The following is a 26737-nucleotide window of genomic DNA, read 5'->3' as shown; positions in this document are numbered from 1 at the left end:
CCTCCCCTCGAGGCAGAGGTACAAATGGAAGTCCAAAAGGAAGGTTACTGAGGAAGGACAGAGAGTAGGTATGGCAGATGTTGGGCAGAGCCCCAGCCTTGGAATCATGCCTTGAAGACTTGTCCTCCACTCTGGGATGAGGGTACTTCCAGGTGGATGGAGATGGGTCACACTGTGGCTGTACAAAGTCCTTCAAAGCCTCCATGGCTTTTGGAGAGTTTCTGTCCTCATCCACTTGCACCCTGGTGTCCCACTGGCTTGGTAAGCAACACCGCACTCATTAGGAATAAGCACAAAACCAGTCTCATCAACACGTCCACAGATGCCTCAGGGACAACACAGAAACCACCCCCTCCCACACACCCTGTGGGCCTGCCCAGTGAGGACACTGGCAGCCCTGTCTGCAGCACCTCCTGTTCCAAGGGGCTTGTCTCAGCAAGCTGACTCACGCCAGAGTGATTGCCAGGGCCCCGCAGTGCGGGCTTCCCACTGCCAGGACCTGGGCAAAACCACTTCTCTATCGCTCTCCTCTGCAGAAGGGGCTGGGCCTTTCAGGTCCTGCTGACGCTGATGCTGTGACTGACTCACTCTGAAAACAGACAGCTGTAGACGGAGGGCCAAGTGGATGCCTCAGTGGGGTCTGTGCCATCAAGGACAATCCTTGGTGGCCCCAGCTTTTTCCTTTCCATTTCCCTGTGCTGCCTTTTCCCGTTCATGTTTCCGGAGCCAGTCTCATGCCATGAGCATTACTTAGCCTGTCCCAAACCAGAGCTCAGGAAAGAATAAGGGAGAATAACAATGGGAAGAGGAGGCAGCTGCACCCTCTGGCCACAAACAAGTAACCCTTCTGCCAGGAAGGTGGACAGTGCCTCCCACTCTCTCCAGGCCAGGTACAGGGCAACGTCACTCCAGCCCTGAAGACCTGGCCCAGCTCATCTCCTCTGTGAAGTCAGCCAGGCAGAGTCAGCCAGCCCTGGTTTCCATACCACTCTGTATTAGCTCTTGGCAATGACTGTACCCTCTGCGTCAGCTGAATAATGGCTTCCAGAGACACCTACATCCCAGTCCCCGGCACCTGTGGATGCGACCGTGGTGGCAAAAAGGACTCTGAAGGTGTGATTAAGGTAAGCATCTTGTACTGGGGCAGTGATCCTGGCTTGTTGGGGCAGGCCCGACCTAACAGCAGTGTCCCTCTGAGGAGAGCAGGGGGACTCACACAGAGGAGGAGACGTGATGGCAGAAGCTGCATGATGGGGAGGAGGGGCCATGAGCCGAGGAATGCCAGCGGCCGTGGCTCTGAAAAAGTCGACAGCCTGTCCCCAGGAGCCTCCCGCGGGAACCAGCTCTGCCGGCGCCTTGCCCTCAGCCCAGTGATACTGACTGTGGGCCCAACCTTCGGAACTGTGAGAGAACAAATCGTGTTGTTTTACAACACTAGGCTAGTGGCACCTCGTTACAGCAGCCGCAGGAAAGTCATACACCTATCATGCTGTTTATTATCACCAGTGCCCACCCCCAGGAATGAAGCTACCTTGCACTTCACCTCTAACACACTTAAGGCACTCGACAGACGTTTGTGAATGAGTGACTCATCTATGCACATGTGCACAGAGGCTGGACTAGCCCTTCAGAATAGGCAAGTACATGGTCTAATGTGAAGAATTCCCCTTCCCCCATCTATTTACCACTGTTTCTGAGCTTCCACCACTGGAGTCATTCCTGGGTTCAGAAGGCTTTCTCCCAGTGAAGACCCTGCTCTCCCTCCCCTCCCTGTTCTTCTCCTTCTCTCCTCTCCCCTTCCCTATCAAAGAAAGGACGGTCCTGAAAAAGTGTTTTGTGGAGGAAGGAGAGATTAAGACACTAACATATTAAGCTGCCTACCCCAGTTAACACTTTTAATGGATCAGCTCATCAGGATGTCAGCACTGCCCATTTCCCAGGAAAGCCCAAAGCAGGAGGCATGGTCAGACAGGGAGGGAAGGATGCAGTGACAGTGGGGTCCTGAGCAGGGGCAGAGTGTGGGGGGCCTGAGAGGTGCAGCACTTCAGCCCTGGAGGACTTTGCAGCCCAGCCCTATGTGAGTGTGTCTGAGCGATAGAGTGATGTGTGCACACATGTGGACATGCTAGTACCAGTCACGTGGCTTTGTTTTTTAACCCTGAATGTTTTTTGTTACTAATTCCCACAAAATAACTCTTTTTCGACAGTTCTTTCCCTGCTGCTACTTAATTAGCTTCCTAACCAATTACTCCAAGCTGTTCACTTTCCTCATACCTGAAGTCATTTCTCTGTCTGCAGGAGGGAGCCGCCCAGTCCATTATTACAAACACTCACCCTGAAGGCCTCCGTCGCAGCTGCCACAGAGAAATCCACCCACAGATCTAAAGAGATCCATCAAGGGTCCAATCACAGTCTGTCCTCAGCTGCCATCCCAGCGCCAAGCAAGGGCCACAGAAGCCCCTCCACCAACTCAGCAGAACTGCTACTCCAAGGGCCCCGTCCCCTCCTCCTATCACCAAGAGCCATGCACACACAACGGGCTGGACAGATGACACCACACGGACAGCAGAACATAAAACCATCCTCGGCCTCCTCTAATTAACCGTGAGTGTCTGGCAGTCTCCCTACTCAGTAGCTGCAGGTACAGTGGGGGAGGCAGAGAGAAGAAGGTGGGTGGTCTCATTATGGCTCACGGCCACTGAACACAGGCAGGCGAGCACACCAGACAGTCCCAGTGAGACAGAAAGGTGCTCCCTGCACAACCTGAGGTTGCCAAGTCCTCTCAGTGTGGCCAAAAAGTCAAAGAAGGAGGATTGCGGGGGAGGGGGGGGGGCTTTTAAAAATATTTACAACAGAGACTCAAGTACCAGAGTCCAGAAGGACAGCAGACCAATTCACCACCCAGTCAGCCATGCACTGAGCTTCTCCCACATCAGGGTGTATTGTTAAACGTCCTGTCTATGCAGGCAAATACCAGGCCCTGCCTGGAGGTGCTCCCCGTCCTGTGGCAGGACAGCCACAGGGATGTAAGTGTCCTCGGGATAAGGGGGAGAGGAAGGAGGGCGGTGTATGAGCCGGACCCGCCTGAGAGCGGTGCCTTTGTCTTCTCTTGGTTCTTGCAAATGATTCAGGGTTACTGGCAGAGCCTTCCTACCCAACCAAGCAGGTATTTGTTCCTGCTACCTGACCCTCTATACCCACTAATTCTTGCATGTCTTTCTCTCCTCTACTAGGCTAAGCCATCCTTGTAAACGGTTCCAAAGCTGGAAGCACAGGCATTACACCACCCCAGACTCAGGCCCCTGTGTGTGAAACAGCCCATCCTTCCCACCCTTCCACTCCCCAAAGGGCAGCCCACAGGCCACACAGAGGGGCCGTGCAATCAGAACCACTGATTGACCACACATGTCAGCTGAGCCCCGTGGGCCAGCCTCCACACACCCTGGGCTTCCCCACCCACAAAATGGAGGTGTGGACGGGGCCATCTCTAGAAACTCCTCTGCTGTAACCCCTGGGTGTCTGCTCTGTTCCTCATCCCAAAAGCCCCATGATCAACCACTGGTGGCTTCCATCCCCCAGCTGTTTCACATGTGGGAAATGTCACCCAGGCCATCATACAGAGTTGTTAATGACAAGGAAAAGCTACCAGAGGCAGCAGGCTGCACTTTCCAAAAGACCCCAGGCTCAGATGTTCACCACCTGTGCCCCAAGCTCCACCCCGACTCACTTTCAAAGGAGGGAAGGGGAGGGACTTAAAGCTCCCAGTGCCCGGAGACCACCACCCACACTGAAAGTCCCAGAGAGACACAGGGAAAACGTCCCTACATGTGCGTGCTATATCCTGATGGGTGACGTCTCGGTCAGCATGATGAAGCAAACACAAGGAGACCAGGCGGGCACCGCTGGGAAGCTTTGCCCCTGACCCTGGCCCTCTGACAACAGGGCTCCACTATCAGTTGAGAAGAGCTCCTGGTCCCACCTGGGTTCCTCTGTCCCACCTTATTCACTCTAACATTTCAAAATAACTCTGTCATGCTTCACCAAGTTGGGATAAGGGACTCATCTAAGGCCCCCAACGTCCAGAAAATGAAGGCTGGCAGGCAGCCCAGGTTACCTTCCAAACACACCTGGCTAGCCCATGATTCCGGAACCTCCACACTGGGCCCTGGCCCAGCGCCTCGCCAGGGGCCCCTACCCTGCCTCCCAGCTCCTCTCCACTTTTCCTCACACACAGCAGACCCTGCAGAGGCCTCAGAGTTTACCTAGAAAGACGGGTATTGTTCATGTATCCCCTGTTCATGCCATTCAACAAAGGCAAAGCACTTAGGACTTTTGCAAATGTTAAAGAAGTCAGTCCATTATCCTGGGAATATAAGTCGAGTAAATGGTCAGGCACAGGAAGAGGTCTTGCCCTGGCAGGCACATGCACTGGGCCTTCAGGCACATGGATAATTCCGTTGCAGAAGGAGGTCCGTCCAGTCAGGGCATATGCTTCACACACCTCAAGGGCTGGGACGACTGCACAATCCCCACTACAGGAGCACCACACTGTTTTAAAGCTTTCAGTGGACATTTGGCAGATGTCCCATAGCTGGTGTAGACTGTACCTAGGGCCCCCCCATAGAGGGTGGTGCATCTGTACAGCCACAGGGGTTTGCTTCCCCTCTTTACAGCTCCCATCTTGCTCAAGGGGCTAGTGGAAGGATGAAAGCCCTTCCGAGTTCAAATTTTTGACAACTACCATTACAACCACAACAAGCGCAGGGCTAAGCAGAGGGGGCAGGAAGGAAACCAGGCCCGACTGCGCACAGGGTTCCTACGGTGGGGGTGGGAAACAGGCAGGGACAAGGGCCCTGCTCAAGGTCACTCAGCCAAAAACAGGAACTGTTTTGAAACCCATATTTACTGGACCCCCAAACCAACACTCTCTCCCTACACTGCTCGGGTTCCCAGCATCCTTACACAGCAGACCTGCCTCGTCCCCCAAGACTGAAACCAGGTGCAGAAGCACGAAGGCCAAAGGAAGGCCAAACATGTGACAAATTAAAAAACACATCTACAAACACAAGACTAATCCCTGAGCATCTTCCCTGGTTTGCCATCTCGCCCCTGCTGTTTGAATATGAAAGTTCCAATGTCTAAGGAAGCTTCTCTGCCTCCTGAACAGGTGTAGGGACTGACTTTCCATTGTTCTGATCTCTACACATCTCTGAGTATGTATGCTCATATACCTAGACTGCAGGCTTGAACTTAGTTCAACCACTTGGAGACACAGGGAAACTATCCCAGCTGCCAGTTTGCAGCTACAGACAGACCTGAGGGGTGGGCAGGATGTAGACTGAGCTGGCATTGCTGGGCACAGCAGAGGGTGGGGCTGCTGGGGGAAGACACCTTCATTCCCCCAGAAGGTATCTCACCTGTTTGCAAATGCAAGCTCTGCCACTCATCAGCTGAGTGACCCACAATCTCTCTGGGCCTCATTTCTTCATTTGTGAAGTGAACACAACAATATCTATCAAGCAATGTTGTTGTGAGGACCATGTTCGAGATCATGCCTGAAGGCCACATAGAGCGTCAGGCCGAGCATGCTGCTTCTCCCGATCTGTGAAAAGCAGGAAGGTGGCCTATGTCCCTCCTTTCTTCCCAGACTTCCTCATACCCACTGTCTTCAAGAGCATGCATATCATGGCTTTGTTTTCAGATTTAATCTTCGCATGTTCACGTGAGTCCCAATAGGCTGTGAGCTTCACCACACCAGGAGAGGGAACTTCTTTTGGCTGTGTGTCTGCCCTTCCCTGGGACTCTTTGCTATGGACACAGTAGTCATTGTGGTTATCAATGATTCAGACACATCAGCCTGCCTAGGAAAGCTCTAAGCGTAGGGGTGGAGCAGGGTGGGAACAAAGCCAGAGCTTAAAGCAGGGGTTCTAGGATGTTAGCACCCCCACAGGGGGTGGGGGTGGGGGTTATTTAGACTGTGGATATCTGGGCTTTGCCTCCCAGCAGATCCTCATGCAGGGAAATGTCTGCAAAATGATGAGAGGAGAAATAGAGAGCTCAGCTGCAGAGGAGCGAGAGAACTTCAAGGACAGTAGGGCCCAGCTGTGACCCTCCTTCACACTCTCCTTCAGCCCTGGGCACCTGTGTGCTACTCAGAGCTTTGACACACCACTAGAGGTAGCTGAGCTTGCAAGAAAGAAGTGGGCAAAGGTCCTGAGAGCAAAGCAACCTCTGGTCTGTCCTACAGGAAGCAAACCCAAGGGAGCCAAAGTTGTGACCTGTTAGCATTCAGCACCAAGCCCACTGTTTTTCACATGCACACAGACACCCCAGAGTAACTTCTCTGGCAAGACTTTCACATCCCATGGAACTGACAAACCCACAGCTGCTTCCAAAAAAGGCACATATCCAAGAGCTGAAAGTGTTTCCCTAGGGATGCGAACTAAGCCAAAGGTCCTTGGCAGCATGATCCCTACAAGGCCATATGGCCTGATCTGTCCTGGCTCTCAGGGCAGAGAGGGAGAGAAGCCCACAGAGCAGAAGGTAGCCCTCACTATCACACACCGGCCACAGAACAGGGGATAAACCCTCCACAGTTTCTGTGCGGGAGAGACCCTGGGTCAGTTTGTTTCAGATCACACAGGTTTAAGAGCATTAGACCCACCACAATCTTTAAAAAAAGGAAGGATATTTTGACACATGCTTCAACATGGATCAACCTTACATATTATTGTGCTAAGTGAAATAAACCAGACATAGAAGGGCAAATACTGTATGATGCCATTTATATGAAGAACCTAGAGTAATAAAAATTGTAGAGACAGAAGGCAGAATGGGGTCACCAGGGGCCAAAGGGAAGAAGGCTGAGAAGTGTTTAGTGGGGGCAGAGCTTCAGTTCTGCAGGATGAAGAGAGCTCTGCCGAGGGATGTGGTGGCGACCACCCCACTGTGAGTGTGCTGAACGCCATAGAACTGCACTCTCCAAAACAGTTAAAATGGTCAAGTTGTTACATAATTCAAAAAACCAAAAAAAAAATCTTAGACCATCTTTTTGCCTGGCTTCCAGGAGGAAAAAGGAAGAAAACATGAAAGCAAGGGACCAGGCTGCCCACAGCTCCATGTGCAGTCCCACTCCTAAGCCCTGAAGCCCCAGGGCCCAGCATGCTTCACCTGCAACTTGGAGACCCTGGCTTCCCCCCTGCACTCGGTACCTCTCCAGAAAAACCTTCTAGTGCCATCTTTGGGCTCTGATGACACCAGCACCTTAGCTTTACGTCAGTCCACAAAAGCTCAAGGAGAAGTAGCAGAATTTTGTACAATAACAGGAAGATTATAGGGGGAGAAACAAAAGCAGAGGAGAGAGGCAGCAGTTTAGATTTCTAGATTCTTCACCCTGTCCACTCCTGAAAAACCAGAGGCCCAGCCAAATTGCTCAGGCTCCCACTTGTTTGTGAAGCTGCCCTGAGCCCACCTCACCTCAGCTTGCATTTGGGAACATTTTTTTCCTTTTTTGGGAAATTTGCATCTTTTCCACACCCACCAGTTACAGGGTATGCGGGTGTATAGTGAAAGAAATTTCCCAAAAAAGGAAAAGTGATTCCCAAAGGTTAGTCCCATAGCAGAGCTGCCCGGAAGAGAAAGGCAACAGTCAGTCCCCGGGGCTGGCCCAGGCCGATGGCCCCATACAGAAGGCCCCTCACAGCAGCCCGAGGCAGGCACTGACCCCGGGACCATGGCGTTCTCCCTCCCAGCAGGACCTCCTGACAACCACCAGCTCCTGTTGGTCCTGCACTGAGGCTCCCTTCCCCATCCTGTTCCCTGAAGTCCCCTGGAGGGCGTCCTCCTTCCTGCCGAGGAACCACTGAGAATCCCTCTTGCACAAGTGCCTAGGCCCCACCTTCTCCCCAAATGGAAAGCAGAAATTCTGAGATGATTCATTTAGAGTTGGTTAATTCGACTCAACAAATATTTACTGGGTCTGTGCCACCCAAGTTCCAGGCCAGACAATACAGATACCAAGAATTACCAGGTGGCCCCACAAAGAAAAGAAAGTCACTATCTCTTGGTAGGATAACATTTAAACAGATGAAAACAAATAGTATCATTGTGTAAAAGTCAAGTAATAATCTGAAACAGGAGTGTGACTAAGTGTTAAGGGAACAGCCCCAAATGCTACAATTTGTTACATACAGTAGATTAGCTCCAGAGGATGGAGTCTAGAGTGGGAGGGGAAGGGCGGGTGCTGGCACTAAGCTTGGCGGGATGGTGGATCCAGGTGGCTAGGCTGCTCCAAGCTGCTTGCTGTTCTTGCAGACCAACACCCAGATGGGGCCATTACACAGGAACAGTGGTCTGAGCACACCACAGGAAGTGGTACCTACATGCTCCCTAGGTAAGCAGTTCTGCTAGAACTGCAGGACACCCCCTAGAATCCCATCTAAACCAGGAACAAGGCCCACCTCTATTCTACACCTAGCATTTACCAACCAGCTAGCAGGCTAGCCCTGCCCCATCACCTCCCTCCTTCCCAGGAAGTCTGACAGGTGAGTCCTTCCATACCTTTTAAGAACAGGGTGATAGTAAGGCAAATTTACATTGCAAAAATGTATGACCACTGACCGGGTCATACAGGGTATCTTAGCCTTGGTACTGCTGACGTTTGGGCCCAGATCGTTCTGCTGTGGGGCTGTCTGTGCACCACCACACATCCATCAGCACACCCAGCCCCCAAACACCAGGCGCTCTGTGTACCAGCACCAGCCCCACCACCTCTGTGCATTGTGAGAATCAAAGATGACGGCAGGCCATGCCCAGGGGCCCTGGGAGGCACAATGGTCCCCAGCTGAGGACCACAGTCTAATTCTAGGGACTCAAAGAGAAAAACCTCAGCATGGCTGGAATTCCATTCATACAGGAGCCTACCTGAAAAGTTCTCCTGCTCCTGGTCCAGGCCCCTGCTGGCCAGGTTGAGGCAGGAGTCTGGGCTTCAAGAAGCTGACCTCTGGGTTAGAGCTCCAGGATTCTGGACTGTACAAAGTGAGGGAGCAGGCATGAAAAACAAGGCCCGATGTAGACTACTGGGGTGGGAAAGACCCCTCCGGACCCCTCCAGAGCCTGCCTGCAAGCCCCCTGCAGCAATGGCTGCCAACACTGACCACGGGCCAGCCTCTTCAAGTCCAGCCTGCTGTTTCTTCTCCACTTTCACCACAGGACCTTCCTAACACAACAGCAAAAACACTTACGCACCTGAAATGTCACTTCAAAGGTATTTCAATGCAACTGTCACTCTTTTTCTTCCCACTCACAGAAATAATGCCACTTTATTCCCTGGAGGTGCAATATATCTACATTGCCCACAGTTTGGGAAGATCTGCCCCAGCTAGCTCACCAGGTCAGTCTCTTCAGCAACAAGGTCATCTGCCGGAAAGTGACCCATGGCCCAAACTCTCAGCTCTGGGCACCCCCCACACACACCCTTTTACCACGTACCTGGTGCCCCGCCTCTGCCTGAGTGGCATGTGAAATGACAGCCCACTGCCCTCCAAGTTGCTGGGAGTGTCAGTACACCGCTCAGCAGGCTCCACGTTTAGGAGCAGCTCTTGGGATGTGGCACCTGCACTTGTGCTGACAAAAAGGCATCCCCAGTGGTCACCCTCTCTGTGCTTGCGCAGCTGAGGTGAAGGGAATAATGGATTGTGCTGGACTCGTTAGACCTAAAGAAAGATTTCCTGACTACAGTAACTTGTCTCCAAGGAAAGCTCAGAGAACTCTTGCTTTTCAGGATGGTTCCTGGCCCAGCCCAGCCTGGATGTAATCCAGTGACCTCTGAGGCTCCTTCTCTGTTGTTAAGTCTTTGCAGGACGTAAAAACAGGTCAGCCAGCCACAGGGAGGAGAAATTAAACCTCATGGCTCCTAGCAGCCCACTTCCACCCCGCTCTGCTTGCATGATGGCCAGGGTGAGAGGACAGAGGGACAGTGATGGATCTGCCCCCAGGCCTGCTTTCAGCAAGCAGTGTCCAAGAGAACCGAGTATCCCGAGAAACAGTGCTCCCCACTCCTACCTCCAGCGAAGTCCACCACCCCACTGGCACTCACCTCCAATCCAATTGCCTCAAACTGCTCTTCCACAGACGCTTCCATGGCAGACACCCTCCATGGCCCACACACAATACAAATATGCTCACCAGAACGAATGAGAAGGAAGAAAATTCTTTCTAAGGAGGAACCCACAAGGTGATCGATCGTCAACAGAGACTATAGGTATTATACTTATTAAATTCGTCCCAAAAACAAAATAAAGAAAGCATCACATCACAGAGAGTAGGACCCACGTGTGGAAATGGACCCACTTAGGGCCTATTCACATATGAGCTGTGATACCTGCCCTGACATCCAGGTGCCCCGGCGGCCTGCACAGTCCTTGGAGAGGACAGTTATCTCTGCACACTTCCAGGCCCTTTCTACCCCTGCAGCAAAGAAACAAGCTCCAGGTGGCATGGGGTCTGTTTGTTTTACATGGTGTGACTAGGACAGTCAGTTAAAAAGTGCTGCCCACAAGAATGTGCACACACGACATTCAGACAGAACAGGAAAAGGTGCTCAAACCTTCCACCCTCAACCCTTCAAAAAGCTTGGAATTTGGTCATACATTAGTCAGAAGAGGCCAGTCTCCTTTAGAGAAAAAGTCAGGAGATAAAACAGGTAAGAAAGAAAAGCCAGAACATCCTACCTGGCTGGTTTCCAGGTTTGCCTCTGGACCAACAGCAGTAAATATTCGTCCAGTACAGGAAGCAGGAGGCAAACCAGGAAGGTGGCAAAGTGGGAAGGAGCCTGTATGCCCTGGCTTGGTGACCGGAAGAACCCTGACCCCATGACCAGGAGGCCGCTAAAGAGCGAATGAGACGAGCAAGACCAGCAATAGCATGAGGACTGAGAGGCAGTCCTGGGACCACAGCACATGCACCAGGCGCGCCACCTCCCTGCCCATGCACAGGGCCAGCCCCGCCTCTGCCCCAGCAGGTGCACAGCCTGTCCCGCTTCTGAGGAGGAGCACCCTGGCCATATCCAACCCCCATCCTTAAACATCAGTGACTTCCTCCCTCACTACTTACTCCCACCCATGACCACCAAAGATGCCTCAAACTGAAGGTCTGGGTTTTAAAGGCCATCTAACAGCTGCCACAAGTTTTTCCAAAAGTCTAGGCTCCCAAACAGAAGCCCAAGCGTGAGCATCCAGCTGCAGGGCTCAGAGACGCAGCCACAGTGGAAGGGCCCGGCGACAGCTGCAGCCGGGAGCAGGTAGGGGACACTCACCATTTCATCCAGGGCATAGCGCAAGAGGCCATGCTCGTAGAGAACAAAGAACCGGCGCTGCCATTTCTGCAAAGGAGCAAGAGGGTGATTAGGACGGCTCTGGACCCAATATCTGCTTGCTGAGTCCCGCATCAACAAACCTGTACCTAACGAACACTGGCTCCCTAGCACCCATGTCTGGGGCAAATGGCAGGAAAAGGGGGACCCAAGACAGGAGATCTGTGAGGTTAGACAGGATTGAGCCGCGGAAGGGGTCCAAACCACCCAGTGTCCTTCCATGCAAATTACTGACATTTAACAAGACACCTGGTTTATTTTAATTTGCAAGCTCCTCAAGAGCAGACACATCTTGGTCACCTTTTTCTATTCTTTATGTACCCAGCACAGAGCTTATCAAGTACTATGTGCCAATATTTACTTCATGGATTACCTGACACGAAATGGGATAACCTGAGAATGCCAGGTACTAATTCCCTATTTCTGGAAAATCCTGGGAAACTGCTATAGAAGGATTGGTCCACAGGGAGTGGGAGAGAGAGAAAAAGATGGCTGGGCTCCCGTACCCACTGTGGAGCTCAGGTAAAAACCCAGGAGTGAGATCTGTGGGATCAAGTCCAGGGAATGAGCGACTAGCAGAGGGCCAGCTCCTTTACTCTCCACGCAGAGCCAGACCATGGGCCAGCAGTGGCCTGACAACTCTGCCAGGATGCACAGGGCCACATGGGTGCACTCCTTCCTTTCTGTGGGGGAAACGCATCTCGAACATGAGACTGTTGGTCCCTGAATCCCAAAGAGCATCACAAGGATCCATAACCTATTTTAAACATTTCAAAAAGCCCAAAAATATTCATACTTTTACTGGCAAGAAGGCCACAAGATCTAATATGTTTCTGTGTTTGGGCCAGAGTTACATCATTTATAACAATGATTTTCCCACCAAAAGCTCGAAATGGCAATTCTGTACAACCTAAACATAAAGTGGGAAAGGGAAAAGGAGCTGCTCACTGATTACTGCAGGCATTGGAACACAGTGGCCCCTGTTGCCGGAGCTCCCGCCCATGTGGCAGGAACCATACACTCAGACAGCCTTGCAAAGAGGACCTGCAGAGGGCTGCTTCCACGCTGGGTATCCAGGAAGAGGCCACCTGGAGTCTTCCCAAGAATCACTTTCAATGTTCCTATTTACTGTCTTTAAAGTGAACTCCCATGCCACGAGGAACCCCAGAGACCCCAGACACAACACTGTGTCTGTGAGCACCACAGCCCCCAGCCCAGAGGGCAGCGCTCGGGCCCAGGGTGGCAGGGGCAGGGCAGAGGCTCTCAGAGGACAGGAAGGGAGTGTGGCTGGAGCGGTGCACAGGGCACAGGCGGCATCCCCTAGAAGAGAGAGTGTGGAGAAGAGTTTAATGGGAAACTAACTGGAGGGGGCTCCATGGCAGAGGAAAAAACCAATGGTCAGGACAATGTGGTTTCATCATATGGAGGCTCTAGCTCAGACCTGGCTGCATAGCAGGGACCCACCCTGAGCTAGGGTGCCCAGGGCAGATGGGGCAAAAGCAAAGCTGGCTCTCCAGGCCCTCATCTCTTCATTAGAGCTCATGGGAGGGAAGGAAGGGCAACAGGAGTCAGGGTCTCAGGCCTTAAGGAACTGGAAGCCTAAATAGCATTATGTACAATGTTTGCTGAACTGCTCTTTTGCCTTTTCCATTTAACTGTTTCAAGTGTCAGGATAATCCATGAAACAGGAGGCACCATGTGAGAGCATCTTATTTTGAAGGGTGGACGAGGTATAACTATGTATCATTGAGACTTTCTGTGGAACCTGAGTTGGCAAATGGGGGTTCCCTGATCATCCTGCCATCCCAATTCCCCACCACCCTCTTCCACTCAGTCTGTCTGCCCTTAGGTGAGCTCCTCTCCAGTCCCTCCCACCCCAAGAATTCACTCTGATGCCCTTACCCGAGACCGATGCACTGGGTTGTCAAAGTCAGTCCCATCTGGAGCCAAGAGCAGCCAGCCACCATAAATGGGTTTTGCCTGGAGGAAAAAAAGGAGGTCAGGTCATCTATGGCCTTGGAGGAGAGAGAAAGAGAGCAGGGTCAGAGGTTAACGATAAGAAGTTACCTCTGCACGACACACTCCATCCCCAGTCACAGGCCACAGTCTCCAAGAAAGAGGTCTGAGAGCAGCAAGAGGCTCCCGGGGATCTGCACAGTCTGGGGCAGAGAGGGGAATGCAAACCAGCGGGGGTCTGAGAAGCTGGGGAGTACAGGAACTCCTAAGAAACAGACGCTTTCCCAAGTCCCTGATCAAACCACCATGATCAGGAAAAAAAGAACATTTTCTTCAGTAACTACATGAGCATTGGTGCACACCAGGCTCTGGGTACACCATGTGAATAACACAGTCAAAAGCCCGCATCCTAAAAGCACAACACAAGGCCCTGGAGACACTGGGTGGTGGGGACAGGACACTCAGATGGCCTTACAAAGGTGACCTGCAGAGGGCGGCTTCCACACTGGGAGTCCAGAGAAGGAATCTTCCTGAGAAACACTTAGTGTCTCAGAGCTGGCAATGAACAAAGATTCGTCAAATTACTGGCTGTATGACCATGGGCTGAAAACCCTTTGAGTGTTATTTCTCCCATTTGAAAGGTAGAGACTATGATAATCACAGCTACCCCTCATGAAAATGACGTGAAGATTGCTGAGATAATTCAGTAAAACACAGCGCAGGAATGTAAAACATTACAGCCGCTGTGGGAAACAGCCTGCAGTTCCTCCAAAGGTTAAACACAGAATTCCATATGACTCAGAACTCCACTCCTAGGCATGTGTTCTCAATAAAACTGAAAGCAGGTGGTCAAATGAATACTTGGACATGAATGTTCACAGCAGCACCACTCACAACTGCCAAAATATAGAGACAACCCCAATGTCATCAACACATGAATAGACAAAAGTGGTATATCTATTCAATGGAATATTATTCAGCAACAAAAAGGCATTAAGTACTGATACATGCTACAACATGGATGAACCTTGAAGACATTAGGCTAAGTGAGAGAAGACAGACACAAAAGACATGTTATATGACACCACTTACATGAAATGTGCAGGACAGGTAAATCCACAGAAATAGAAGGCAGATTAGTGGCTGCCAAGACACGGGAGGAAGCAGGAAATGGGGAGTGACTTCTAAACAGGTATGGGGTTTCTTTTTGGGGTGATGAAAATGTTCTGGAATCACATAGTGGAAATGGTTGTAAAATGCTTGTCAATATACTAAAAAATACTGAGTTATATATACACTTTAAAAAGGTGAATTTCATCATGTGTGAATTATATCTCAAGAAAATTATATGAAAAGAAAAAAAAACAAAAAACACTGAGCAGTATCTGGCCTAAACATACTTAATGAATGTTAGCTGTTATCTTTCCTTATATCCAAAGAGTCCCCTCCCTTCCACCAGACCCTGACAAGAAACTCAAGAGGAGTGAAAAGATCTAGACAGATACTGTAGCTCCACCTCCTTTTTCAGCCACACACAGCTGGTAAGGCAGTTAGAAAAGGCCCAACCAGGCCAATCTGTCCAGCGTCCCCTGCAATAACACAAATTAGAACCAAAGCTTTGTGCCTGCTGCTTACGCACGTAGTAAGCTTTAGGAGTCCTCCGAACATGCTTTTTATTCAACACTCTCCAAACTGGAAAGCCCTGTCACACCACCTCGTTTTACAGCTATGGAATCTGTGACTCAGGGAGGGAAGGTGACTTGCTACAGGTCACAAAGCACAAGGGGTGAGCCAAAAACACTCCCTTTTCCTGGCTTCTGGAGGGCCCTCAAGGCCCCCAGGGGTAGCACTGGCTCTGCCTGTGAATGTGAACAGAGTAGGTAAGAGGGGCTTTGGGAAAGGGTATGGATCGGGTTGAAGGAAGGGAAGGAGAGAATGGCTTTGAGGACACAGAGTGGATGCTGGCAAGGAACCAGGGTAGAGGGACACAGCCCAGGAAGGGTTGTGGGCTATGTGGAATGAAATTCTTCCTGGGAAAGCAGAAGCAAAAAAAGTAGAAGTCTGTTTTCTCAGAGAACCCAGCAGCGCCCAGCCATCCCCTAAGCGGGTGAGCACACCTGGCCTCTGTCCCACACCACTCGGGGATGAGCACACTTAGCAGATCCCGCCAGAGCCCACACACAGGACGGAGAGCCAGTGCCAAGGTAAGAGGACTCCCTGTGTGCATCCTGGGCCAGGTGACTTCCTCACTTCGCCTCTTGGCCTATAGTTCCCCGGCCTGTGAAATCGAGTTAGACCACAAGACCATGTCTCCTCCATTTCTGTGTATCTCTGATTGCACGCCACCCTCCCAACCTCTGGCTGGCTGCAGGGCTTTGGGGTGACTTCACACTATCAGCTACATCTAGAGGGCTGTCCCCCAAAGGGACAGTGCAAGACGGGAGGGACTGGTACAAGTTCCCTCAGAGCCTGACCACGGTCTCACCTCAGCCCACCATCAGTGTTGTTATTCACTCAACAGACATCTAGTCAGGCCTACTCTGTCCACAGCCCTGTGTGCTGTACACCAGGGAGCCTGCCAGCACCCGCCTTGCTTGGCCATGACTTCCTTACCTAGGTAACCCCAAGGAAACACTCCCAGGTGGGTAGGTTGTCTTGATAAGTGGGAAGGTTGGGCCAACGGAGGGCAAAGGGCAAGAAACAAGTGTCCAGGAGAGGGAGCAGGCTGGGAAGCAGCTAACCCCATCAAGAGTTTTACCAAGGCTAACCCACAGCAGCAGAAGACAGATTGCTGGTTGTCCGGGGCTAGGGGGCAGAAGGGCTGGGGGAGCAACAGCCCAGGGCTGCAGGGCTTCCTCTGGGGCTGATGAAAATGTTCTAAAAGTGACTGTGGTGATGGTTGCACATCTGTGGAAATGTATTTAAAATCATCAAATTGTACACTTTAAATGAGTGAATTGTATGGCATTTGAATTTTTTCTCAATATAGCTGTTAAAAGTCACTTAGCTTGTGTCAGGCAGTGGGGAAGCAGAGATATTAATTAAAACTGCTCCTACCTTCATATCCAAAGGAAATATAAACTAATGAGCCATTCTCCCAAACCTAAGGAAGCCAAATCTGGGGAGGTCTAGGGGTTACTATGTAAGTTTGCCAGTGATTCTGCCCCCCAGCCAGATTTGGGAAACTTCATTCAAAGGATGAGGGACAGATGTTTCAAAGAGCAATGACCCAGTCCACTGTTTTGTAGGAAGGCAGCTAGAACATGCCAGACACAGGTCAGAGGGGAGCATGAAGCATCAGGAACAGGCCTGATGGGGTAGTGGGTGGAGCAAGAAGCTCCTGAAAGGGCTGACTTGGTGCCTACAACTGGATGACAAGAACCTCCAGATGTCCACCATGCCATTCCAGGGTCATCTGGAGAAAGGAAGGTACCTGTCATCCAGCACTGCCATCCAAGTGAGCAAATGGGGAGCAGGCACAACTGTGAAGGAGGTGAGGGCCTACTCCAAAACACACACACAGGAGGGGTGGCCTGGGGTGGGGAAAACTCTCCAGGCATGGGCCTGGCTTATGTGCAAGCACAGAGGTGGGAATGACTGCATTTGTGGGGTTGGCGAGGAAGAAGCCCAACTCACAGTGCAAAGCAGCTCATGCTGCTTCCCCTCCTTCAATCTCTTCAGTGCCTCTTACTGAGGATATCCAGACTCTAACCCATTCCATAAGCCCAGAGAGTCAAGCACCGGGACACACCGCTCTCTGAGCTCCCTTCTCCTCAAATATCTGGCCGCCCTGCCTGCATCCCGTAGGGATGGGAGTGCATCCCAGGAAGAGCTGCTGCTTCTCCCACTGTTTATCAGACTGTCTAAACATGCCAAGAGCCAACCCAAGCATGGCAGTATGTCCAGAAGTGCCCACCAGAGCTGCTGTCCCCAAGGGACCAGAGGCTCACAAATGCTTCTGTAGAGCAGGATTCCTCCCTCCAATGACTGGCCTTCCCTGAAGCAGCTCTCACAGGCCAAGGCATTCTTTTCCTGAGAGCCCCATAACAGACTGAAATGCGGGCCCCGACGACAGCTCAAGGAAGCTAGTGCAGGCAGAGCGCTCTGGAAGCTTTTAGTGCCTGCTAGCTCTGGTGTTTTCTCACTGGGTGTTTACAGGTTTGGTGTTTTGGGGAGCGGGGTGGGGAGATAGGAAAAGCAGGAATTGTCGGTACTGAGGATCAGAGCTGGGCTATAAGGACCCAAAAGGATGGGACCAAGTTCTGTTTTAAGCAGGCCACACTGGAAGAAGCACACTGGTCCAGACCCCATGTAAAAGTTACACCTGAGAGCATGCCCTGAGCTACATCCCTCTTAATTAAACTCAGCCTTCCCTCATAGACCCGATAAACCAAGCTGCTCTTCTGGCTGGTGTCTGGTAAGTGGCTGCTGGTGGTCTGGCTGTATTCCTCAACCCAAAGGCCTTTCAAACATGGTTACTTGAAACTTAAGCTCTCTGGAAGATGGGGCAGACATAATTTTCCGTTTCTCCTACTAAGTACTAAATAAAACCCTGGACATTGTATATAAGACAAACCTAAGAAGAGTGACAAAGGTTTCAAAGGGACTCTGAAAGGTGGAGAGAAGGTGGCGGGCAGGCTGGAGACACTGGGGCCTGAGGAATGATATGGACTCATGTGCCCTGGGTTTCTTTCAGCCTCACTGTTCCAGACTGTGGACTGGAGGAGCAGGCAACCAAGAAGTGGCAACATGCATAGACACAAAGAGCCCCACAAAAAGCCTGCTCTCATCTTACTACGCAGATGGACAGTGACTGTGGAGGGGTATGTGGGGGGGGACTTGGTGAAGGGGGGAGCCTAGTAAACATAATGTTCTTCATGTAATTGTAGATTAATGATACCAAAAAAAAAAAAGCCTGCTCTCTCTAGCTGAAGAACCAGGAAGGACAACCAGGTAAGACAAGAGAGGTCTAGACAGTAACCACCCTGCTCCAGCCAGACACCACAGAAATGGCACAATCCCACCTGTGCCAGCAAAGGCATGCCTCCCACCTTGCTGGCTAAGAGGCACCCCGGTGCCCCTGCTAGGGAAGTATCAGCTTAGTGAGAGAGCTGGGGCTTCCACAGTAACAAGGTTTCTCAGCTCACCCTGCTGGGGTGCTGTTAGAAGGGGACGAGTGAGAAGCTGAACTCTCCCCGACCCCTGCAGTAACTCAGGTGTCCATGGAGGCTGGACTTCCACCTCCACCTCAAATTAAAGGTGGTGGCCTCCCTTCCCCTCTAGACCAGTACCAGAAAAAGCCAACTGAAAAAAGAGGATCAAATGCAATCCAGAGTCAACTAATGCAACACAAAAATATCCAGGTTCCAACAGAGATCTTTGTCATACCAAGAACCAGGTATGACATTCATACTGAATGGACAGAAACAACCACAGATGCCAACATCAAGGGGACAAACATGTCAGAATTATCTGAAGATTTAAAGTAGTCATGCTAACATGCTTCAACAAGAAATTATGAACATGCTTGAAACAAAAGAAAACACAGAAAGTCTCAGCAAAGAAACAGGAGATATAAGAACTAAATGGAAATTCTGAAATGGAAAAATACAAAACCTGAAATACAAAGCTCAATGGTGGGCTCCACAGCACAATCACAGGAACCACAGTCAAGAACAGGTGAACTGGAAGACAAAAGAACAAATAACGATGTCCTAATGTACCAATGATATTAACTCTAAATGGTCTAAATAAATTACTTAAAACACAGACTGATGAAGTGGATTTTTTTAAAGGTGATCCAACTATCTAGTATCTACAAGAATCTCACTGCAAATATGAGACAGGAAAGATATATCATGTAAATATTAATCAAAGGAGAGCAGAGCTGCTATATTAGTGTAATATAAAACAGACTTGAAAATTAAGAGAATGACCAGAGACAGAAAGAAGTATTATAAAATGATTTAAAAGGTCAATTCATCAAGAAGGCAACGCAATACTAAAGGTATAATGCACCCAAACAACAAAGCTGCAAAGTAATGTGAAGGAAAAACGAATAGAACTGAAAGGAGAAATAAATCAATACACAATTATAGTTGGGAGACTTCAACATCCCTCAACAATTGGTAGAATAACTAGATAGAAAATCAGCAGGGGTACAAAAGAAATCAGCAACCCCATCAACCAAGAGAATCTAACTGACGGTTACCAGAACAGTCCACCAAGCAACAGCAGAATACAATCCCTTTCTTTCAAGTGCCCACAGAACACCTATCCTGGGCCATAAAACAAACCTCAATAGAATAAAAAATTGAGATCAACAGAGTATGTTCTCTGAGCACCATGAAACCAAACTAGACATCAATAAGAGAAAGATATTAGGAAAATCTCCAAACATTTGGAAACTAAACAATACATTCCTAAATAATCCATGGGTAAAGAGGAAACGTCAAAGGAAGTTGGAAAAAAAAAAACATACCAAAACTTGTGGGACACAACTAAGCAGTCCTGAGAGGGAACACTACAGCATTAAAATGCTTACATTAGAAAAGACGATAGACCAGTGGAACAGAATAGAGAGTCCAGATACTAACCCAATTAATATATGATAAAGCAGCCATGGACATCCAATAGGGAAATGACAGCCTCTTCAACAGCTGGTGTTGGCAAAACTGGACAGCTACATGTAAGAGAATGAAACTGGATTATTGTCTAACCCCATACACAAACGTAAACTCAAAATGGATCAAAGACCTGAATGTAAGTCATGAAACCATAAAACTCTTAGAAAAAAACATAGGCAAAAATTTCTTGGACATTAACATGAGCAACTTCTTCATGAACATATCTCCACGGGCAAGGGAAACAAAAGCAAAAATGAACAAGTGGGACTAAATCAAGCTAAAAAGATTCTGTACAGCAAAGGACACTATCTGTAGAACAAAAAGACATCCTACAGTATGGGAGAATATACTCAAAAATGACATATCCGATAAGGGTTGACATCCAAAATATATAAAGAGCTCATACACCTCAAACAAAAAGCAAATAATTAAATTTAAAAAATGGGCAGAGGAGCTGAACAGACACTTCTCCAAAGAAGAAATTCAGATGGCCAACAGGCACATGAAAAGATGCTCCACATCGCTAATCATCAGAGAAATGCAAATTAAAACCACAATGAGATATCACCTCACACTAGTAAGGATCGCCAATATCCAAAAGACAAACAACAACAAATGTTGGAGGGGATGTGGAGAAAGGGGAACCCTCCTACACTGCTGGTGGGAATGTAAATTAGTTCAACCATTGTAGAAAGCAGTATGGAGGTTCCTTAAAAAACTAAAACTAGAAATACCATTTGACCCAGGAATTCCACTTCTAGGAATTTACCCTAAGAATGCAGCAGCCCAGTTTGAAAAGACATATGCACCCCTATGTTTATTGCAGCACTATTTACAACAGCCAAGAAATGGAAGCAACCTAAGTGTCCATCAGATGAATGGATAAAGAAGATGTGGTACATATACACAATGGAATATTATTCAGCCATAAGAAGAAAACAAATCCTACCATTTGCAACAACATGGATGGAACTTGAGGGTATTATTTTCAGTGAAATAAGCCAGGCAGAGAAAGACAAGTATCAAATGATTTCACTCATCTGTGGAGTATAAGAACAAAGAAAAAACTGAAGGAAGAAAACAGCAGCAGACTCACAGAACCCAAGAATGGACTAACAGTTACCAAAGGGAAAGGGACTGGGGAGGATGGGTGGGAAGGGAGGGATAAGGGTGGGGAAAAAGAAAGGGGGCATTACGATTAGCATGTGTAATGAAGGGGGGGCATGGGGAGGGTTCTACAACACAGAGAAGACAAATAGTGATTTTACAGCATCTTAGTAGGCTGATGGACAGCGACTGTGAAGGGGTATGTGGGGGGGACTTGGTGAAGGGGAGAGCCTAGTAAACATAATGTTCTTCATGTAATTGTAGATTAATGATACTTAGATAGATAGATAGATGATAGATAGATAGATTAGATAGATAGATGATAGATAGATAGATAGATGATAGATAGATAGATAGATAGATAGATAGATAGATGATAGATAGATAGATAGATGATAGATTAGATAGATATAGATAGATAGATAGATAGATAGATAGATAGATAGATAGATAGATAGATAGATTGATAGATAGATAGATAGATAGATAGATAGATAGATAGATAGATAGATAGATAGATAGATAGATAGATAGGTAGGTAGGTAGATAGATAGATAGATAGATAGATAGATAGATAGATAGATAGATAAAACAGCAGCAGACGCACAGAACCCAAGAATGGACTAATAGTTAACAAAGGGAAAGGGACTGGGGAGGATGGGTGGGAAGGGAGGGATAAGGGGGAAAACAGGGCATTATGATTAGCCCACATAATGTAGGGGAGGTGGCACAGGGAAGGCAGTACAACACAGAGAAGACAAGTAGTGACTCTATAGCATCTTACTACGCTGATGGACAGTGACTGTAATGGGGTATGTGGTGGGGACTTGATAATGGGGGGAGTATTGTAACCATAATGTTGCTCATGTAACTGTATATTAATGATACCAAAATAAAAAAATAAAATAAAAACTACATGGGACCTCTCTGCGTTTGCAATTTCATACATGCACACAATACTGCAATTATCTCAAAATAACAAGACTAATTAAAAAAAAATACCACTAAAACTGTTACTTTCTGAATACTCCCTCCACCCACACAGGTTAACACTGAAAGTGGGCCTGCCAGAAGCTCCAGCTGCCAGGGCCTCTATAGTCCATGGGGTCCTCCCCAAGCAAGGCTGGCCCTTCGTGGCCCTCAGCTCCCCAGCATGAGCTTCTTGTGGAGTTCATACACACACGCACAGCCTCTGGGGCTGGTCCTCTTTCCTCCTCACCATCAACTTGGACAGATCTGGGTTGCTCAGAGAGAGCCCAGCTGTCTCAAAGCAGGCCAAGTGGGTGGGCAGCAGGCAGGGGAAGGAGCTCTACACAGCACTGTCAAGCAGCCACATTGACACTTCCCAGGAACACAGGCCTCTGGACACAGCCAACCGATCACAACCCGCTCTGAGGTATCCAAATGCCGCACACTGGCTCTGAGCAACATGTGCCCTGTCTGAGGCTCAAAAGGATGGGAAGTAAGTGACAGATTTCTAACAGGTGGTTAACCTTGCTTTTCCTGTCCCCTCAGATTCACCCATCCTCAGTGTGCATGTGCTGCTGAGAAAGGCAGTTATACACAGTACAGGACATGGCACCAAAGAGGAAGCACTCAAAACTCTTTATGTGAAAATGTGGGTCCTACCTTCCTGCCCCCCTGGGAATGCCCCATCATGCTCAAGGCCCTCTACAGTCAGATGCCACTTCTCCTTCCAAAGCTTACCTTCCACATACAAATAATAACTCCACTCCATGGAATAGGGTGACTCACTGTCCCCTACATGGGCCTCCTGAAAATTCCACACCGCCTTCAAGTACAGGAAGACACCCAGAGCCAGATGTTCACCTGAGAACTTACTGCGGCTGTTGCCGCCATGAATCCAGGACACTACCACCTCCCCCATCTCCGAGCTCTCCCTCCCAGGGGAAAGAAAAATGGTTCAGGCCTCTGGGCCTATGCACAAGCAGGTCTCCATGTGGATGGCTCTTCACCCCATCCTGCTAGCAACTCCCAGCTCACCCTCCAGGCTCCCAGACCCCCAGCCAGCTATGCTCCCTCTCTGCTCCTGTAGACAGGTCCGTCTAACAAAGTGCACAGCACAACACAGGGCCATGGTGACTGAGAAACCAAGTGGATGAATCAATGGACACATTTATTAGTCACTACCACAAGGCTGAGAAGTGAACTGCTCCCTAAGTGTTCTCTGGGTATCATTGGCAAGGCCTTCCCAGCTAAGACCTAGATGAGCTAGGACCACACCCCCAACTCCCAATTTTCATTTGCCGAGCTGCCAGGTCACCAGTAGGTACTGGTCGGTCCAACACCGGGGGACAGCCAGTGTGCTGAAGAGCACGCAGACACGCTGCACTCTCCCTCCTCTGAGCCCACCCTGTCACATCGCCATGCCGACAAAGCCAAAGGACGGCGGTGTGGGGAACCTGGTCCTCTCAGGGAGAGCCTGCCACTTCCCGCCACAGCAGCTACACAGCCAGAAACTGAGCCTCAAGAAGTAACAGAGAGACGCAAAGAGTTCCACTCATGATTTAGGAGGAACTCAGTTTGACAAGGAAATGGCTAAATCAACTCACTAAAACATTACACAGATGTTAATTATAAATAGCTGTGAGAATTCAAGAAAACCCATAAAGCATGTACCCACAGGAGTTCCAGCCAGGAGGCTCTGCTGGCTCTGTCCGCTGGGTGACCAGCACCCTCTGGAGGTGTTCAGCAGAATTTCCCCAGGAGCTCCTCTGCAACTGCAACCACTGGAGGCATCAGAGATAAAAACAGGAAGCACACACAGTCCCCCACCAAGGGGCTCAGTCTAGCAAACAGCAGCCAGGGTAGGATGTGAAAACATGGTCTATGATCACACAATGCATAAGGAATTAGTGTCAATAAGAAAATAGCTCTTGTGCTGACTGTTGGGTTGTGAGCAAGTCCTGGGGTTGCTTTGTTTTCACCATGTTTTGTAAAGTAAAGCTACTATATAGCACTTAGCAGATACTGTTTTTTAAAGGGGAGGGAAGCTGTTTGCCTGACCATGAGCATGACTTGTGATACAGTGACAATGTCTTCCCAAAAGGGCTGGGTGGCAGGGAGGCTTGCTTGTTCCTGGCAGCACAAGCAGTAGGGGCGGTTAGGGAACTCCTATAATCTACTCCCCAGCAGTGGCATGACCTAACAACTCCAGGTGGTTAGCATAAAGACCCCGGCCTGGGAATCAGAAGGCCCAAGTTCAAGTTCTGGTTCCATGACTTAGTCATTATGTGGCCCATGGCAAGACATTATCTCTGTGCAATTTCATCATCTACAACAGAAAAATGCACATACCCTTCTTTCCTTACCACTTTTAAATAGCTACAACAGACACAAACACACCCTGAATCATTGAACAATTGATGACTCAGATTCAGGGACACACATCCCAGCACCAGCATGGGCCCCGCACATACTGGTGCTCAAACAAAACGGGGGTGCAGCTGGGGCTGGCAGCGTTCGGGGACTGAGCCCCACAGAGGAGGTAGGGAGTGGGGGGTCCCAGGACAGTGTGACAGATAGAACTGCACAGTGTCCGAGGCCAGCCCAGAAGGAACCCCAAGTTCCTGACTGAGGGTGTCACAGAGCATGCAAACCCTACAACTCCTTCACACCAGGCTGAATGCCCCAATTCCAAGCACAGTGACTGTCCCCATCAAAGTTCTTCAAAAGGAAAAGTCCCACAGAGTTCTGAAGAAGGGTCCACACCCTTGGGGGGCCAGTACCCCAGCTCTGGGGAGATTCCTGGGGCAGGTTTCTCGGGCCAAAGGTGGGGCTGGGGAGCTGCACTCAAGCTGTGGCCCTTGGATAGAGGCTCATGAAGTGGGGGGAAAGTGACCCTTGGATAGAGGGTTCACTGAAAGATCCATGGGTAGAATGTGTGTATACTGCAACTAATTATCTTCTGTGGTTTTGAGGTTGGTTCCTTGCCCCTCTTTTTTTCCCAAGAGTTTCATTGGAAACGCTTCCATAATCCTAGCAAAAGGGTTCTTTAATATTTTCTGTATTTCAGTTCTAAAAGGAGGAATGATGCCTGAATGGCACCAGCCTGGCCATCTTTATAAGTTTGTTAATCATGGGAGATTTCAAGGCTGCCTGTCCTTTCTGGGACTCTTAGATGTAAGTCAGTAAAAGGAGATGTGAGCACGCGTTAAAAGTCAGTCTCAGGCCGTACCCCTGCCAAGACCTCACTCTGTCCTGTGGCCACTCAGAGAGATGGCAAGAGGGCCAGACAGCTCTAAGTCCAAGAACGCCATAGAGGGAAGCTTGGCAGTAGAATCATGTGCCCACATGCCTCTGACCATGCCCAGTAGGGCCACAGCCTCCAGGAAAGTGAGTTTCTCTTTAAAACAAACCTGTCTGGGCCAACCAGCACTGGCCTTTACTGTAGACTCCTTAAGAGACCACACACAAGCTTGTCTCCATAATGCTGCAAAGACCCAACCATGTTAGAACTCCTAAGACTCATCCATGGGGTCTTCAGCCCTTCCTGCTGCTTCATAGATATTAAGTTCTGGACACAAAATGCAGTCAATGTGGGCACCACCTGCCAGCATGAGCTTTTCACAGCCTATCGTCCACCTCCAAAGTCAGCTGAGAACAGTCGGCCAACATAAAGACAGTCATAGCCGGGCTGCAGCCACTGCAAGTGATGCAGTATGTTCAGGACCCAGGGCTGTGTGTGCAGGGAAAGACTGGTCTTCTCACAGCTAGCAGGAAAGAAACAGGTATGTGATCTAGAGGACACACACTCGATCTCAGTGAGCATGCTGGCGAGTCCACAAAGATACCCACTGGTTTCCTCTCTTAGTCACATCTCCCTGCTTCCCACTGTCACCAGAGCTAACTCCCCCAGTTTCCAAGGGCAATCCCTGCTCCAGGCACTTCGTGGCGCCCCACCTTCCATATGGAGAAACCGGAGTGCACAGAGAGATTAAGGGACCTGCCTCAGCAGGTGTGAGCCTGGGCAGTCTGGCCCCATATCCAGCCCTTAACCACACAACACCCTCCACATCAGTGAGCCACTCCCAGAGGTAAAGGCTGGTGCAAGCCCAGCAGTAAGCATGTTCCCAAGTGGGGCATTCTGGGAGGGTCTAGTCCTGACCAGAATACCCCTGAGGGCCTCCCTGAGTCACCCTTGCAGGCCTAGGGCCTGTGTGTGGCCCCAGTAAGGAGTTCATCACTACAGAATGAACCAACCACAAACCACCCTTCCATGGAGCTGCCCATCCAACACGACTGGGCACCATGGATAGTTCAGGCGCTCCAGGAGCTGACAGAGACATGGGGCTCTTCTCTGGTAGGAGGAATCTTTCCTACCTGTGCAAAGACAGGAGTGTGAGCATAGGTTCCCACCTCTACCACACCCCAGAGAAAGCAGAGCTTCATTAAGTAAGCTAACCCTATAATTTATCATCCAAACTGGTTTACCTTGGGCAATGAGTGGGGACCCTACTAATTACACCAGGACATGCAGCCCAGACCTCAGAAGAGATGCATAGTTTGTTGACCTTTGCTGCCAAAGGCCAGGATGCAAGGCCATCAAAGCAAAGACAGCAAAGCCACCAAGAATACGCACAGCTAGACAGAGGCACACAAAGTAGACTGAAGGGGAAGGAGCCTGACACCAGTGAGCAGAGAGGAAGGAGGGTCT

General features: G+C 49.7%; 2 protein-coding genes across 12 annotated transcripts in view; one reads left to right on the top strand and one right to left on the bottom strand.

Moving 5' to 3' along the window:
• The window catches only part of TNFRSF13B (TNF receptor superfamily member 13B), a 205029-nt gene that overhangs the window by 41857 nt on the left and 136435 nt on the right, over positions 1-26737 (top strand). The window lies entirely within an intron of this gene.
• MPRIP (myosin phosphatase Rho interacting protein) overlaps positions 1-26737 on the bottom strand; it is a 171480-nt gene that overhangs the window by 128565 nt on the left and 16178 nt on the right. For 9 of the 11 annotated variants that reach the window (XM_036894043.2, XM_036894042.2, XM_036894046.2 and 6 more), the window contains exons 2-3: positions 13274-13351; positions 11315-11380 (exon numbers count right to left, since the gene is read on the bottom strand). The exons of 1 other annotated variant lie outside the window; for it this stretch is intronic. In XM_036894043.2, coding sequence (XP_036749938.2) covers positions 11315-11380; positions 13274-13351 — 144 coding nt within the window. Of the gene's footprint in view, positions 1-11314; positions 11381-13273; positions 13352-26737 lie in introns of those variants that run through there. One more of the 11 variants, XM_036894047.2, reaches the window with a different exon arrangement.

The sequence above is a fragment of the Manis pentadactyla genome, chromosome 4, assembly GCF_030020395.1.
Source record: "Manis pentadactyla isolate mManPen7 chromosome 4, mManPen7.hap1, whole genome shotgun sequence".
NCBI classification, from domain to species: domain Eukaryota; kingdom Metazoa; phylum Chordata; class Mammalia; order Pholidota; family Manidae; genus Manis; species Manis pentadactyla.
Note: the sequence above shows the minus strand (reverse complement) of the source record. Positions and strands in the feature narration are given on the sequence as shown.